The 14,879-nt window shown below is 43.1% G+C and overlaps 1 protein-coding gene across 6 annotated transcripts in view; it reads left to right on the top strand.

Annotated features, from left to right (window-relative positions):
* LRP6 (LDL receptor related protein 6) overlaps positions 1-14,434 on the top strand; it is a 133,744-nt gene extending 119,310 nt beyond the window's left edge. For all 6 annotated transcript variants that reach the window (XM_085568169.1, XM_085568168.1, XM_085568167.1 and 3 more), the window contains 2 exons: positions 1,150-1,247; positions 3,296-14,434. In XM_085568169.1, coding sequence (XP_085424295.1) covers positions 1,150-1,247; positions 3,296-3,587 — 390 coding nt within the window. In that variant the 3' untranslated portion in view covers positions 3,588-14,434. The remainder of the gene's footprint in view (positions 1-1,149; positions 1,248-3,295) is intronic.
* Positions 14,435-14,879: the final 445 nt, after the last annotated feature.

The following is a 14,879-nucleotide window of genomic DNA, read 5'->3' as shown; positions in this document are numbered from 1 at the left end:
TATTCATAAACCTTTAATAACTTTTAGGGAAGCGACAGTGTCTTTCTAAAGGTTCATCAATTGACAGATTAATGTTTTGATTTAGAATTCTAGTATAATAAACTTGTTTGGATATGGAGTAAATTATTTTGAAAGGGAAAAGGATTGTCTTTTTCCAAAATGGTCTAGAAATTTTCACTTAATTAAAAAAAGTTGTGAGAGAGCTCAGTGCCAGGAAGAAAGATATTAGATTGAATGTCAGGGGGAAATGAAAAAAATCCCTGTAGATGTTGAGCAGCTCTGCCAGAGAGATCGCCTTTCATTATACTCTGCCATGTGCCTCTGAAAGTAAAACTAAGATTGATTCTGTACAGACCTGTCAAGGAATTAAAATGAAGCTTTGTGTCATGTGTCTTACAAGTGACAGGTAAATAAGTAAACAAGTGTTTTGCAGCTCTGTAACATCCCTCCATCACAAATGTGTAGTGTGCCGCACTAACTGCTGTGTAACAGTTGGTGCCAGCCCTAGAGGGCTCCCTGTGTCTTCATTTCTAGCATCTGTGGTGGTTGGTTTGGGTATTTTTATGGAGCTTGCCAAGCCACTGTCGAGTGTTAAAGAGTCCCATTTTTGGTCAGTGAAGGCTGGAATCTTCAACTGTTGGTTTTCAATTCTGATCAGGCTTTAAATCAGCTTTAAATTAATCCAAATACATGGAGTAAGAACATGCCTGCATAGGGAAGAAATGCTTGCCTTGGCCAGCATGCTGCAATAAGCAGATCAATACTTGGAGACTGCAGCTTGCAGGAGCAAAGATTTGCCAGTGTGCCTTGGGTAGTGGTATCCCTAGTGACAATCTAGAATTGAACAGCTTGCTGCAACTTCACTTCTCATCACTGGCTATGTCAAAATAGCCAAAGCAGTTGGCACTTTTTGAGAAGAGCTTAGTAGTAGCCAATAGGAATGGCAACAAATGGCATTTCCAGGGTCTGCTTAAGAGCTGGGGAATAAACAGGAAAAAAATCCTGTTTGCTGGGAGGGCTATGTATGTATGCAGTCCTTTACTTAAGGTTCCTATTAGACAGTACTAAAAACTATAAACTGGTGTTTTCTCAGGTCCCCTTTGTATATTTCCTTCTTAAAAGTGCCTTTTTTTCTTTCTTACTCCTCAGATTTTGAACCCACCACCATCACCAGCTACTGAACGTTCACACTATACCATGGAATTTGGTTATTCTTCAAACAGCCCATCTACTCATAGATCCTACAGGTAATTACTATTGCAGTAGCTTCTGTCACGATCAAAGCAGTTAGTGTAGAAAATGCAGAATAAAGGCAGCCTCTGCTCTGTAAGAATTACAATCAAGGGCCCTAATTCTGCAAGCACTAAACTGGTGCTTAAATGGGCTCACGAGTATCATGTCACTGCTGCCTGTGTGGAAGTGCAGTACTGTTTGAGGTAAATCATACATTAAGTGGGTAGTGATACATCCCTGGGGTATATTCCTTAGGGGGAATGACAGCAGTCATCACAAAACTAGCTACGTGCCAAAAGAAGTGCAGTGCCATGAGTATTTTAAGCCAAAAAACCTCATCCTGGAGTGAATCCTGCCTTTTTTAGGCTTCTGCCATAAATAATTTGTTACGTAATTATCAGAAATTATAAGAAAATACCCTGTGGAGGAAAAGTTTGCAATATAAAGGCTAATAGGTCACAAGTAACATTAATGTTGTTGTCTAGATAAAGCACAGAATTTCTAGTTTGACACAATAAGGGTTAATATCTGGAAAAGATTGCTAACCTTTTGCTTTATTTTCTCTTGACTAGCATTTATGAGCATGCATTTCATCTTTGTTTGAATGTATTTTTTTTACCTTCTCTGTAAGAATGCTGGAGTTAGTTACAATTTTATGACAAGTTACCAAAAATAGAGCAATAGACCCCTGCTACCCAAGGGTGTAAAGGTTCCCCTCCCAAATCACCAGTAGGTTTGGTCAATGAGAAGAGAGTGCTGTACTTGTCTGAAAGATGTGCCTGCCTAACACAGAGGCTTTGGAGCCTTTGGGTAATGAGGTCTCTGGGGCTGAACAGACTTCTCCATTAGCAGAAAATACGGCCTCTGTTGTGCAGAAGGTCAGACCAGATGTTTATAATGATGCCTTGCAGCCATATGAAAAATCTTTTAAAATTACAAGTAATTTTCTAATGAAAGAAACCAAATTCAGGCACCGGCATGGGTCATCTGCTGGTTAGCTGATGTGACTTTTAGTACTGTAAATTATATTAGGGATGTAGCACAGGGTTTGATTTTTTCCAAATGCTCCCCCACCCAAAAATAAACACTGCTCTTGCTGTTTCTGATCTTCTTTCCTAATACTCTGACTTGACTGTAGAGGAGCTGCATCCCCTCAGTATTCCCAGCTGCTGTGATGCTAGGAGTTGTAGTTACCATGTATTTCTTGTTCTAATTTGTTTCCTTGAAAGTATCTTGGGCTCATTTTAAAAGATGTTTTGTGGTAGCAGCCTTTGAGAATTTCCTCCCAGTTACTTCTCTAAGGAATGGTTCTCCTCAGTGCTATGAGTATGCCAGGTAATTTTCAGTCCTTTTGTCTGGCCTTGAAAGTTAGTATCCAGAAACTGCATAGTGGAAACAGAATTATCTTCTCCATAATTGCAACGCAGCTATTACAGAGGCACATGCACACCAGTGCCTTCCCTGCCCCACTGTATTAGGAGCAACTCTTTCTACCTCAGTTAAGTCCTTAGGGAGCCTGTTGTGTGAGACTTGTCCCCAGCCACCTTTTCTTTCTGTGGCACAGCACAAGCTCTTACAGGTGCTCCTTGCATCTCTGAAGAGGCAGTGCCAGGGTCACTGGAAACATCTGGAGATTGGGAAGCACTTAAAAAACCCGGGTTCTTGACATGCTGTGGGTAGGAGAGAACTTTAGCCCATCCAGTTCCACCCTCTGCCATGGGCAGGGACATCTTCCACTAGACCACATTACTCCATGCCCTGTCCAGGCTGGCCTGGAACACTTCCAGGGATGGGGAACCCAAAAAATTATGGATTAAATTAACCCGAACGTGATAATAGAATACTTACACCAAACGTGGCCTACTGTCCAATTCCAGCAGTTTTGTGCACAAAATTTATTTTCCATAGTTAAAGCCCAACACTGTAGCATTTCTGCAGGGAAGTCTGGAGAGGAGATGCTGTGCATTACTGCAGAGGTTGCCTTGCTTTCTGTTTCCACCTTGGCTTCTTCCCTCTGAGAAAGGTAAAGTGACCCCTTCCCCCCTCCATCTCCCTGCTACAGCTACCGGCCCTACAGCTACCGGCATTTCGCACCGCCCACGACGCCCTGCAGCACGGACGTGTGCGACAGTGACTACGCCCCGAGCCGCCGGGTCCCCGCAGCCGCCACCAAGGGCTACAGCAGCGACCTCAACTACGACTCGGAGCCGGTGCCGCCGCCGCCCACGCCGCGTAGCCAGTACCTGTCTGCCGAGGAGAACTGCGAGAGCTGCCCGCCGTCCCCCTACACCGAGCGCAGCTACTCGCACCACCTGTACCCGCCGCCGCCGTCCCCCTGCACCGACTCCTCCTGAGGGGCAGCCCTGCGCTCCGCGCCCTCTGCTCTGCGCTGTAAATACAGAAGGTTCTGCTGGGGATGGGAGGAGGGGGCCGAGCAAGGAGGAGGACAGTGTACAGTTAAATGTGGGGTGGAGGAGCATTGAAGATATTTGTACAGAAGAATTTTAAAAAAAAAAAAAAAAAGGTATTTATATATTTTCTTAAACAGCAGCTGCTGCTTGTGCCATAAGAAGAAAAATTTTTGTATAAAAGAACCCGGATGTTTGTACAAAATGTTTTTATTTTTGCAAATGGAACACAAAAACATGCCTTAATCCAGTGAAGTGACTGAGCACATAGGGAAATGGAAGAACTGGGATATGTTTTTTGTCCAGTGAGGTGATAGGTGAGTTTTGTCAATACCAAAAATGTTTAAAGTAATTAATAATAAAGAAGTCCATCTCAGAGTAGCATACTGTAGATACTTGGAAGTAGCCAAATAACCTCTATGTTAACTGCAGAGGGCCAGCAACTAAAGTTAAACTTGAAAATGCAGTCAGGACAGATGTTAACCTTACACAAAGGGCTTTGTTTTCTACATGAATACAGCAGTCGTAGCAGTGAATCCAGAAAACCAATTGCACACTTTTTAAAATGAATACACCTCTATTTTTCCTTAATGCATTTAACAAATGAGAGCATTTAAAGCTTTCTCCCTGCTTCTGAAATTTCAATTATTTTTGTTGGGTGTATCTTAAAATTTGGGTTTTAATCCCAGTTAGGTTTTCTTTCTTCATCCCTTCTTCCTGCCCGTGTCACTTAAATTAATGGTATTCCTATTAAAATACTGCTACAACTGGGCTGCTGCAAATGCTGAGCTTTCTCCTAATTAGCCTTGTCATGTAGTGATTATCATGCTATACATTACCCTCCTTGTTTGCCAGAATGGTAAGTCTCTGTTTTGTACCAGGTCAGTACGATTCTCACATCATTGACAATGGTAATATGTTTATACCTGAATGATTTTTACTCCCTTAAAAAAGAAAATCTTATTTTGACCTAGTGCCCACAGAATGTCAAATATTTTTATACCACATATAATATAGACAGCATATTTATGATCTATAAATTTAACCATGGATTGTTAGTTTTACTGTAAATGAATCCTTGCAGTACTTTCAGTGTATATTGCTATCACAGTATCCAAATCATATATATAAATATATATATTGTTTTCTCCTAGTAGGAAAGCATTTAACTTTCAGTGGAACAACTGTCCATAAGAAAAATAGATGTTCTGATGATTGGAAGGGGTTCCCCTGCTATAATAACTGCTCATATTTTCTTTGTGTTAGGTAAAGCCAGTTTTTCTCAGTATGATTTTTACATACCTCCTCTTTTGTGTGGTGTGAGTTTAATACTTAAGTATTAACCACTGTGAATGTCAAGTTTTAAGATATTCTTAACCAAACCATTTTATATTCACATCTCTATTTTTGTATATTGTCATATTTAACCCCTTCTCCCATCAGCCTCATCATGGTGATTTTGAAAGGGCAATTATTTAATCAAGTGAAAACATTGTTTGTGTAGTTTAAGGGGCAACCTAGGATATTGTTAACTCCTCTTGGACTCCAGCACAGTGCTTTGAATTTGTTTTGTTGCAGCAGAGCACACAGTATACCTGGTCTTAGATGGCATTGTGCATTTGCACTTTCTTTTGACATCACATCCACTGAAGGTGCTCAGTGCCTTCACAGACTGGCCCTCTGAGTCCTCTCTCTCAAAACAAAGGTCCTGGGAGCTCCTGCCTCCTCACTTTTGAGTTTGGAATGGGGTTAGCAACTTTCCAGCGGCGCCTTTTGGATTTTATTGTTCTCTGTTGCTTCCTTCCCAGCCAGTTTAAGCTAAAACACAAGTTATCTGAAAATATGGCATGGGCTTGCAATTGATGCTGTTGACAAAATTAGTGACAAGCTATTCTTGCTAGCTGCCACTCATCTGGAGTACTGGATCCTCATTTGGTTTCAGCTCCAAGGAAAACTGTGTCATTGGGATTCCATCTGTAATAAAGAGTTTTTCCTACTAGTCCAGAATACATGAGGAATCTTTAAAAAGCCTTGGTGATCTCCAGGCTTTTGCTGTTGGTCTCTGAAGATGGCGTACTAAGGGGTTTTTTGTCCAGCTTCAGTCTAGGTTTCTAGGAATTATGGTAGTTGTTCTTCCGACTCTTCTGGCTCTTCTTTGCTGGTGGAGAAGCTTCCTTGTGTTGTCCAGCAGGATGGATGTTGAGGAGGGTGTTGTGAACTATAAGGGAACTGAAATCCATATTTATGATGGGGGGGAGGGTGGGTGTGTTGGGGTGGGGGGTGAGGCTGGCACACCGATGAGAATTAGAATTTCTCTGTTGTTTACATTTTTTCATGTGCAGCATTCTGTGTGGGGTTCACATGTGGAAACTTGCACTAATGAACTCAGAAGAATATTGTATTGTTGTATCTCAGTCCAAGAGCTTGTACTGCAATGGCAATAGTCTCTCCTTGCAAAATGCTTTTCTCCGTGTGCCGATTTCTTTTTGAAAAACTCCAGGATGGTTGAGCTTAAGGAGTGGTATCCTCTTTCTGGTGCAGCTGGACTGCCTCACTGAGGCATCCCCTTGGAGGGAGCTTCGGGCAGGTAAATTTGTTTGTTAATTATAAGCAAGGATTTGTTCAGAAGAAAGACATTCTCTGCATATGGTTTGTGCTGCCTCCTGTGCTGGTTTACATACACATAACCAAACTGAAGTCAGTGGAGTTGCCATAGAATTCCATGTAGGATTTGATCAGGTCTTTCTGAAACAGAGGTTTCAATTTGTGTATCAAATCTTGGGTGCCTCTGGGAGGTTCATGAGAGGGGAAGTGGACAGGCTGGGGTTTTCCACTGAAAATGCCCAGCATGGAGAATAGGCTGTTCCTCATCTGAGCAGGAAGCTGTGATATGATTTTGCAAATGCATGTATTTTCTCAGTAAACTGGAGTAAATTTTTGAAAGAAGTGCTGATCTGTGAAGCTCCTCTTGGGCAGATCTCTAAATTAAAAAAGCATTGATGCAACCAGTACCCACACCTGACACATTCCCAATGGATAAATGCTGTGACTGAACATTTTCTCTCTGTTCCACTTTGGCACTGAGCCAGCTGTGATTCATATTCTCTCTTTCCCTCAGTGAAGATCATCTTTTTTCCTGCTCCTCTGGGTGACTGAGGTATTGGGACCATAGATAGCACAAACATGCCCATTCAGGAGATTGCTGAAGTGGGTTTGAAGCATTAGCATGGAAGGGATCTCGCTGATGGCAAGGGAAATTGTTCCTTGTCCTTCCAGTTAAGCATAAAGGTTCTTACCCTACACCATCAGGTACAGTAGGGCATTAATACAAGGGACCCTTGTGTACTTCTTCCTCTCTGTAGATACTGGGCAGTTCTTAGCTGGCTGTCTGGTGATGGGAATAGCTGGCATGCCCAGTCTGTTGTAGCTAAAAAACAAAACAAGACATTACAGCAGAAGTTGTTAAAAACTAACTTTGCATGTTTAAATGGCAGCATTAATGAGATCTAAGTCTACCTTTTAAAGTTATACCTGGCATGTCATGCTGCATGCTGCATGCTGCTCATGGCTTTCTAAGGGGTACTCCTCATTTTCTCACTGCTTTTGGATACCAGGATATTTGTTAGGAAATAACTTGGATGTGATAAATGGAACACATACATAGTATCTGCATTTGAAGTAAAGAATGGTTTCCATGAATATAAATTCATGCAATCCGTACACATATGTTAAATACAATATTTACAGTAATGCAAAATATGTAAGTGAGCCATTTGATAGCAAAGGATTCACTTTGCTGTGAGTTGAAACTTTGTGCACTGTAAATTCTGGATTTCTGCCACAGCATTTCCCTCCCACATGCAAATACAAGTGCGTGTGCAGGTACCCAAATCTTTGATAACAGGCACTTACCCAAAGCTGATAATTTTCTCTTCAGCCTCTCTGACTCCCAGAGTGATAATGCTGTGTTGTCCTGCTGTGTCTCACTTACTCTGGCCTCCTTTTGGCCAGGTTGTATGACAGACAGCAGAACACCCAAATCCTTAATGCTCTGTTAAGCCAGGCAGGAGAGGAAGCACATTTCTTATATGGTTTCCCTACTTTTGGAGTCCATTTTGCAGATGAGTAAAGCTCCTCTGTGTTTTGTAGGGACATAAAAAGCAGTCTGCTGCAACCCTAGTATAATTACGGAAAAAATTGCACCCAAACTCCTTGGTATACCAGCCGCTGCATTCAGCTGCAAGTGAAGGTGCATGTGGAAAATCCCTGTCATTCCTATTTATTACACTAATGGGCCTTGGTGGTGTTGTAGTCTTCAGCTCTGCATTGCTTCTCTATTCATTACAGCTCATTCTCTAGAGATGCCTTCATTGGTAAGTCCTAAACACAGTTTAAGCTTTAAAGTAGTTAAACCTGTGCTAAGATAAAGAAAAGGCCACTGTCTTGAATATCATTTCCATTCCTGATTGCTTGGCAAATGTCAGATTAATTAATTAGCACCATTCTGAGGGGAAATGCTTGAGCTACAGAACTCCCTGGTCACACATTCTGTTGGATCAGATGACTTCTTCAAAATGCCTCTTAGAAGAAATCAATCACTTTCTTTTCCTGACCTTTTTGCCTTGAGCATGTTTGTCACACAGTATTGTTAGTGGCAGAATCTGCTTCTGGACCTGTACTATGCAGATTACTTATTAGTTCTGCAATAGAAAAATAACTTGCTTATTGAGTGAAAAAATAATTTAAGCGTTGCTATTCAGAAATTGCTTTCTTAGCAATGAGATTTTTAAAATTGCATTCTGGTGTTGGTATGGCTTGAAAATTAACCTTTAACTTAATGGCAGATGACAGATAAACCTTGCTAATGTGTTGACAGATAAACCTTGCTAATGAGTTAGGAATGAACTAACAGCTTGAATAGGGTTACAAAACAGTCCATTTCTTTTCTAAAAGAAGTCAAAATACAGTAGTGATCCAAAATTTTCTTTCTTTTCCGTCTTTAAAAATGGAAGGGATTTGTTGCATTTATAGGGACTGGTGATTCACACCAGAACAGGATAAGTAAAGTGTTGGTGTTTTATTCGGGATTGTCCTAGAAGAGGGCAGGGTGATTGTTACAAACTGTTGGAGAGCCAGTGTTCCCCTCTTTAAATGAACCAGGAGCAGCTTTGAAGTCCTGATTAAAATGGCTGCAGCCTTAAGCCATGCAGTGGAGAGTCAGTGGAAAAGGGAAGTGTTTTTTTGTAAAGAGGATACCACTCGGCTTAATCTGAACTAGCCTTGTTTGCAAGTGAAGGATCTGGTGCTGCTTTCAGATTTTAACTCTTTGTTTTGGGTTTGTTTTGTTTGTTCTTTTTTTGTAAGCTTTAATCACTGTTTGTCATTGTCTTAAAGCCAGCTGGTGTGTCTCTTGTTCATCAACTTCAGTAAGATGGTGCTTTGCAAGGATGTATTTATATTGTAATGGCCAACATTTGGCCAACCCTATTCACTCATTCACTAACATTTTTTTTTTTTTTGTAAAATAAAGTGCTTTAGTTGTATGGTGTATATAAACCTTGTACAAAAATCCTTTCCAATTATTACTATAAACTGAGTTGTAATAAATGAAATGTTGATTTTTATAATAAAACTATGAGTGGAAAAGGAGAAGTATGTTTCATTTTATTTCAGCATCTGGAGGACAGGTAATTAAAGGTACAATGTGTGTCTTTGCTTTCCATAAAAGTCAGAATGGGCCGAATTTTCTAATGCTGTAGAAGGCTCTGCAGACACATGGATTTGCAGTGCAACTGACAGTATTTTAAAGCTTCAAGTCTCAGTTATTGATTCCTGAGATTGGTTTACAGGACAATACTGAAATAGAGATTTTTGGAGTTCACTTGAGTTAACAAAATGAATTAAGCATTTAAATTTTAGTTTGTAAAACTATGTGTTGAATATTAACCTTTTACTTAAGAAACCTCTGCCATAGGAAAATGCAAATTTCTGAAGCTTCTTGCAAGAACCCAGATAAAGGAGCTCCTCTGTCTCCAAGCCTACCAAGACTGACAGGTTTACTCAAGATATGCACGAAAGGACCGAAAGCGCACGTGCAAAGGAGAAAAGTTCAAAAGTTCAATCATGAGTAAAACCACAATCTTCAGCCTCGGAGACCACCAGAGATCCCTGCAGGACCACCACAGCAAACCCCACATGCCCAGAAGGGCGTGGACCTATTTAAGATGAAAGGCGAGGACAGGCAGGGCCAGGGGTTGAATATGCATGGCAAAGTTGTGCAATGTACTGCATATGGAACACCTTTCTGAATGAAAGTGTGGGTCAGACTGAGGCTCAGGACACAAGTTTTTGGAGAGATATCTCACTTGTGCCAAGTGCTGACATACATACCCACTTCATAACTCCATCAAGTTATGGAGTCTATTTATTTATTCCACATATTGCTTCATTATGAACCAGATTATTTTACCAAATTAATCTTTATCAGGAGACAGATGACTGTTTTGGATACTACTGATTCTTGAAATGTCCATTGAAATGTTCACCAAGACAGACGCGTTTAACTTCAAAATGTAAAAGAAAATCCCCCAACCCCTGTTGCTGTAACAAGTAATTGGAGAAGAACCAGTTCTAAATTTATAAGCTCAGCACGGGAATTCCCCACTCCACTTGCATCCACTGGTGTTGGAAAAAAATACATGGTTTTGTATTAGTTTGTATCTGGTTGTACTGAGACTCTTTTGCAGCTCCAATTTTTCTGCATGGAGGCATGGACAAGTCACATACCATTTACCATGTCTGTAAGTCAGGGTCTGCATTTATCAATCTCACAGAGCATTGCAAAAAACACCTCCCATTCACTCTCAGCCAGGGTACTGTGCTTACTTTGTTTCAAGGTGTTACATTAAGTTTGCCTTGGAAAACAAGTCATTAGTTTGGAGCTGCAGGGTGCTATTTTTTTCTCTAAAAAAGCCAGTTGGGAATTGCTGCTGGGCTGCAAAGGCTCAACAGCCTTTCTTTTTTTTCTTTTTCTTTTTTTTTTTTTTTCTTTATTTAAACAATGGTAGCTACATATAGTGTCTGTGTAGCTGTAATACGTTGTGTAATAACAGCAAGGGGCTGTCATGCCAGCAAGAGTGACCAGCTGCTAGTGCTTGAGGCCAGCCAGAGGAGAGCAGGCAAGCTGGAAGAAGAGATGGCATCAGGAATTATCTGAGACACCTCAGCAAGCCCTCCCTTGTCCCAAAATTCCCCTGTGAGCTACACCTGTGTAAAGCCTCTTTTCTACCTTACACCTCCCCTGCCTCTCTAATGAACACCAGACCTTGGCCTCCAAGGGCATTCCATGAGCTTTTGTGGCTCCTTCCTTAGCACAGACCCATTGTCCTTGCTGTGGAATCACACTCGTGGGAATGGTGCTGACACTGACTCTTCTTCCGGTGCAGAGGGAGCAGCAGGGCAGTCCTGATACTGATCCAGATTTTAGATAAAGAGAACCTGTGCTGAAAAGTCAAGGAAGAAATTACCAGAACATGATACCCATTGTGGACAGGAGAAGAGTTTGGAAATTAATTTTTAATTTAAATGGCTCATGAGGCAACAGATGCTTTAAAAATATAAATCCATTGCTGTATTTTTCCTAACTTTGTGGATTTTGGGAATGCTCTGTTTGCTATAGAGAGAGTGATTCCTCCCTAAATGCCACTGTATTCTTTCCATCCTGCAAATGTTTTAAGAAACCCTGTGGCTGCAGTATTGCTGTGCAGATGGCCTAATGTGGGCTGATGTTCTGAAGCACAGCTGTGAGGGATTCATTATTTTATGGGAAAAAAACAATTTCAGATGCTTCTAATAAAAAAACCTGTTCCACCAGCAGCACTAATAAAGAAGGCTGATGTACTTGAAAAAATTCACCTCTCTCTCTTACCTTCCAGTGTGATGGTAAGTGGCCACAGGTCCACTCCATTCTGTGTTGCAACTTGAGTAGTGATAGAGGAAAAACAGATTTCCTCAAATTTTGAAAAAGGAAGGGAAGGGTTACCAGTTGTCCCCTTCACTGGCATCCCTTTGACTCCTAAAAAAGATTCTGTCATGGTTTGACACTGGTGCAATGCCAGCGCCCCCATGAAAATGCACCTTCCCCAAATAAATGCTGTGAGATACAATCAGGAACAGAGCAGAGCAGGCCCAAGCTTAGAAATAAAGAAGAGCTTTATTAAGCTACCACTATGGTAAAAGACACACACTAAATCCAGAATGAAAATCTTCTAAAACATTCCTCCTCCCCCTACCCAAACTCCAACAAACCACTGTGAGACACAACTTGTGCTCCCAATCAAGTCATCACCCTTCAGATAATCAATACTCAGTCCATTCAGGCTGAGAGGAGTCTGTCTTGCACCATAGACCCCCAGGAAATGCAATTGCCACCTCTTGTGTTTCCATGTCACACATGGCACCACCCAGTGTGACACTCTCTTTGCCATGTCACAGTGCATCTCACCACCGTGCATGGACAGACTGCTCATAGGGCTCCTTTAAGGATGCTTTGCCAAAGACCAAAAGAAACAACAGTTCAGTTTCTCATTTTGGGACTACAGTCCCCCCCATTTTCCTCCCCTGTGGCCGAGGGTCTCAAGAACAGAGATCTTCTTCTTCCTGAAAACAGAGGGCATCATCACACCCTCCTCAGCTTTTCTCTGTTCACTCCATTCCTCTACTGGTAGTTGCTGAAGTGTGGAGTTGCGGTTTTATATGTTTTATTACATCTTTATTCTGTCATGGTTTGTTCCAGTGTACCCCCATACTGAATTGGTTTCTCCCTGAGTTTTCCCGCCTTTCCCCAAGTGTCAGTTTCCCTAGAAAATGCCAAGCCAGTCCCCTGCCCCCTCCCAAGTGCCTTGTCTGTCACTCGGTGCCCCTTCCCCTACCTCTGGAAACTTCCATCCAGGGCACCGAGTGATTGGATGAGGGCCTGGGACCCCTCCCCTGTCTGTTCCCCACTGGCTGATCGGCTCCCCTCCCTCTCCCTATGGAACATGTTGCCAGCACCCCCAAGTGGCTCTTGTTGGCTGGCCCCCTCCGGTGCTGTTGGGTCCACAGGACCTCAATAAACATCGGATTTTTGCCCCCAACAAGTGCCTCTCCTCATTTCCTCGCCGTTGGAATCAGCAGCGACCTCAGGACCCACAAAGCAGTCTCCAAAGCCCAGCCGGGTACAGCAGAGGGTGCTTCCACTCGCCCTACTCGCCCCGCAGGAGAGCTAGCTGGGGCTGGGGACAGTGATCTGGGGCGGGGACGCGGCACTGAAGGAGGTCTTTTGGCTCACCATTGCATCCCCCTAAAGATGCAGTCTCTGTTGCAGAAGAAATTGGTTCAGTCTACGGCTAACATGAGAAGTCCAGCTAAAAGCCACTCCATCATCTCCTTCCACCTAGAATTTCTCCTTCTAATATTTCAGGTACCAGACCGTCTCTCTTCTCTTTCAAATCAAGTATTTCACAGCCCCAATCTCCACTTTGCTCACGAGACTCTCTCTGTTTACAAGCAGCAGATCAAGGACATCTTTCCAAGATGGCTTCCTGTTCCATGAAGTTGCCATCCAGGTTTTTAGGAATCTTCTGGACCTGTTTGTGCCAGCTGTGTAATGCTCCTGGTTTATTTCTGGCAAGCTGAATTCCCCCGTGGGGACAAGGGCAGTTGATACAGAAGTGTCCCTTGGTTCCTCAAAGAATAATTCATTGGCATCAAGAGTCAGAGCCATACCTGAGACAGGGCACATGAATAAGGCTGGGGCTGAAAGGAGACCTCTTTATTTCCTCCTTCACCAGCTCCTGGGTATATTTGCTAACTGGTGTCTGCTCCAAGATGGTGAAAGAGGAGAACTTCCTTCTCACCCTGACCATGCAAACCGACCCATTCCATTTCCCTTCAGCTCTGCTCTCGGGTACAGAGGAGCAGATTGGGCTACACGGTAGTGGAGGCTTTTCCCATACCAGGGGAAGAAAAGGCCAGGTTTTCTCTCCCAGCTGGATCCTTTCCTCCTGGATGACCCTTACTCACTTATAGTTCTCGCGGAGAAAAGCAGAACCACCGCAGGTCACCAGGTTTCATTAAGCAGCATGGCCAGCCCTTCCCAGAAAACCTGACCAGATAGGTGCTGTCTGTGCAAGAGAACCGGACTGTTTTAAACTGTATGGATGGTGTGGGAAGCTGCTTTTGCTCAAAAACCCACCCAGCAGGACCCCTCTACATGATACAGTAGATGCATTGTGATATAGTTGCCTTAGGATGGAAAGCAGTAACTCACAAGATTAAGGATTATGTCCCCTCATGTAACATTAGCTGAACGGGCAGATGCGGTGGTGTGTCTTTAATTTGATTTTTGTTCACTATCTGTTTCCCCACCCATCCCTAATCTCCTCCTCTCCCCAGTTGTCAGTATTCCCTAGCTCTCCCCTAACCCCCTCATCTCCAAATTGTCAATCCTCCCTTTCCCTGCCCCTTTCCCTGGAACCTTCCCTGTCATTCATCCTAGCCCCCTCCTCTGCTTCCAGAGCATTCCCTGTCTGTTTGGTGAGACTCGAAACCCTATTGCTTATTTTGTGTTATTTCACTTCCCTGCTTCCCCTGATAGGTTTGTGATGGGTTAATTCTGCCCTAAACTCCTCCCCTGCTGCCTCATTGGTTGCTGTTCCTACACCCATCTCCCTGAATTCTTGTATAAAAGCTCTGCTCCCGCTCCCGAGGGGGTCTTGGGGCTCACTGAATAAAACCATCCTGTTCACCCCCAAGTCCCATGTCACCTCTGTCTGTTCCCGCACCACCGACTGGGACTGCAGAGCTTCGCAGGGGCAGCGGCCGCCCGTTCTCTTCCCTCGCCGCCCAGCACGGCACCGCTCGGGGTATCGCGGCGAGGGGAGCGTGTGCCGTGCTTCAACAGGCAGAGTTGATCTACGATGCCAGGGAAAATATCCCTAGTGGCAACAGATGTTACTGATATGAAATAGAGACACCACATGCTGTAGGAAAAGGCATAGGCTGTTACAGGTCCTTCAGAAGAGGAGCTGTCTGCTGGTTTGTGCCTGTCCAAAAATAGTCCCCATGTTCCAAAGTGATATGTTGCCACAGGCTCAGCTTCTATAAGAGAAGTGATGCAGTGCTTGGCTTTCAGCACCAGCAGAAGTGGTAGGTCTCCTGTTTATGACCTGCAGTAGACTGGATTAACCATCACTGTGC

The sequence above is a fragment of the Lonchura striata genome, chromosome 1A (genome assembly GCF_050655825.1).
Source record: "Lonchura striata isolate lonStrDom1 chromosome 1A, ASM5065582v1, whole genome shotgun sequence".
NCBI classification, from domain to species: domain Eukaryota; kingdom Metazoa; phylum Chordata; class Aves; order Passeriformes; family Estrildidae; genus Lonchura; species Lonchura striata.
The sequence above is the reverse complement of the archived record's forward strand: the minus strand, read 5'-3'. Positions and strand labels throughout refer to the sequence as shown.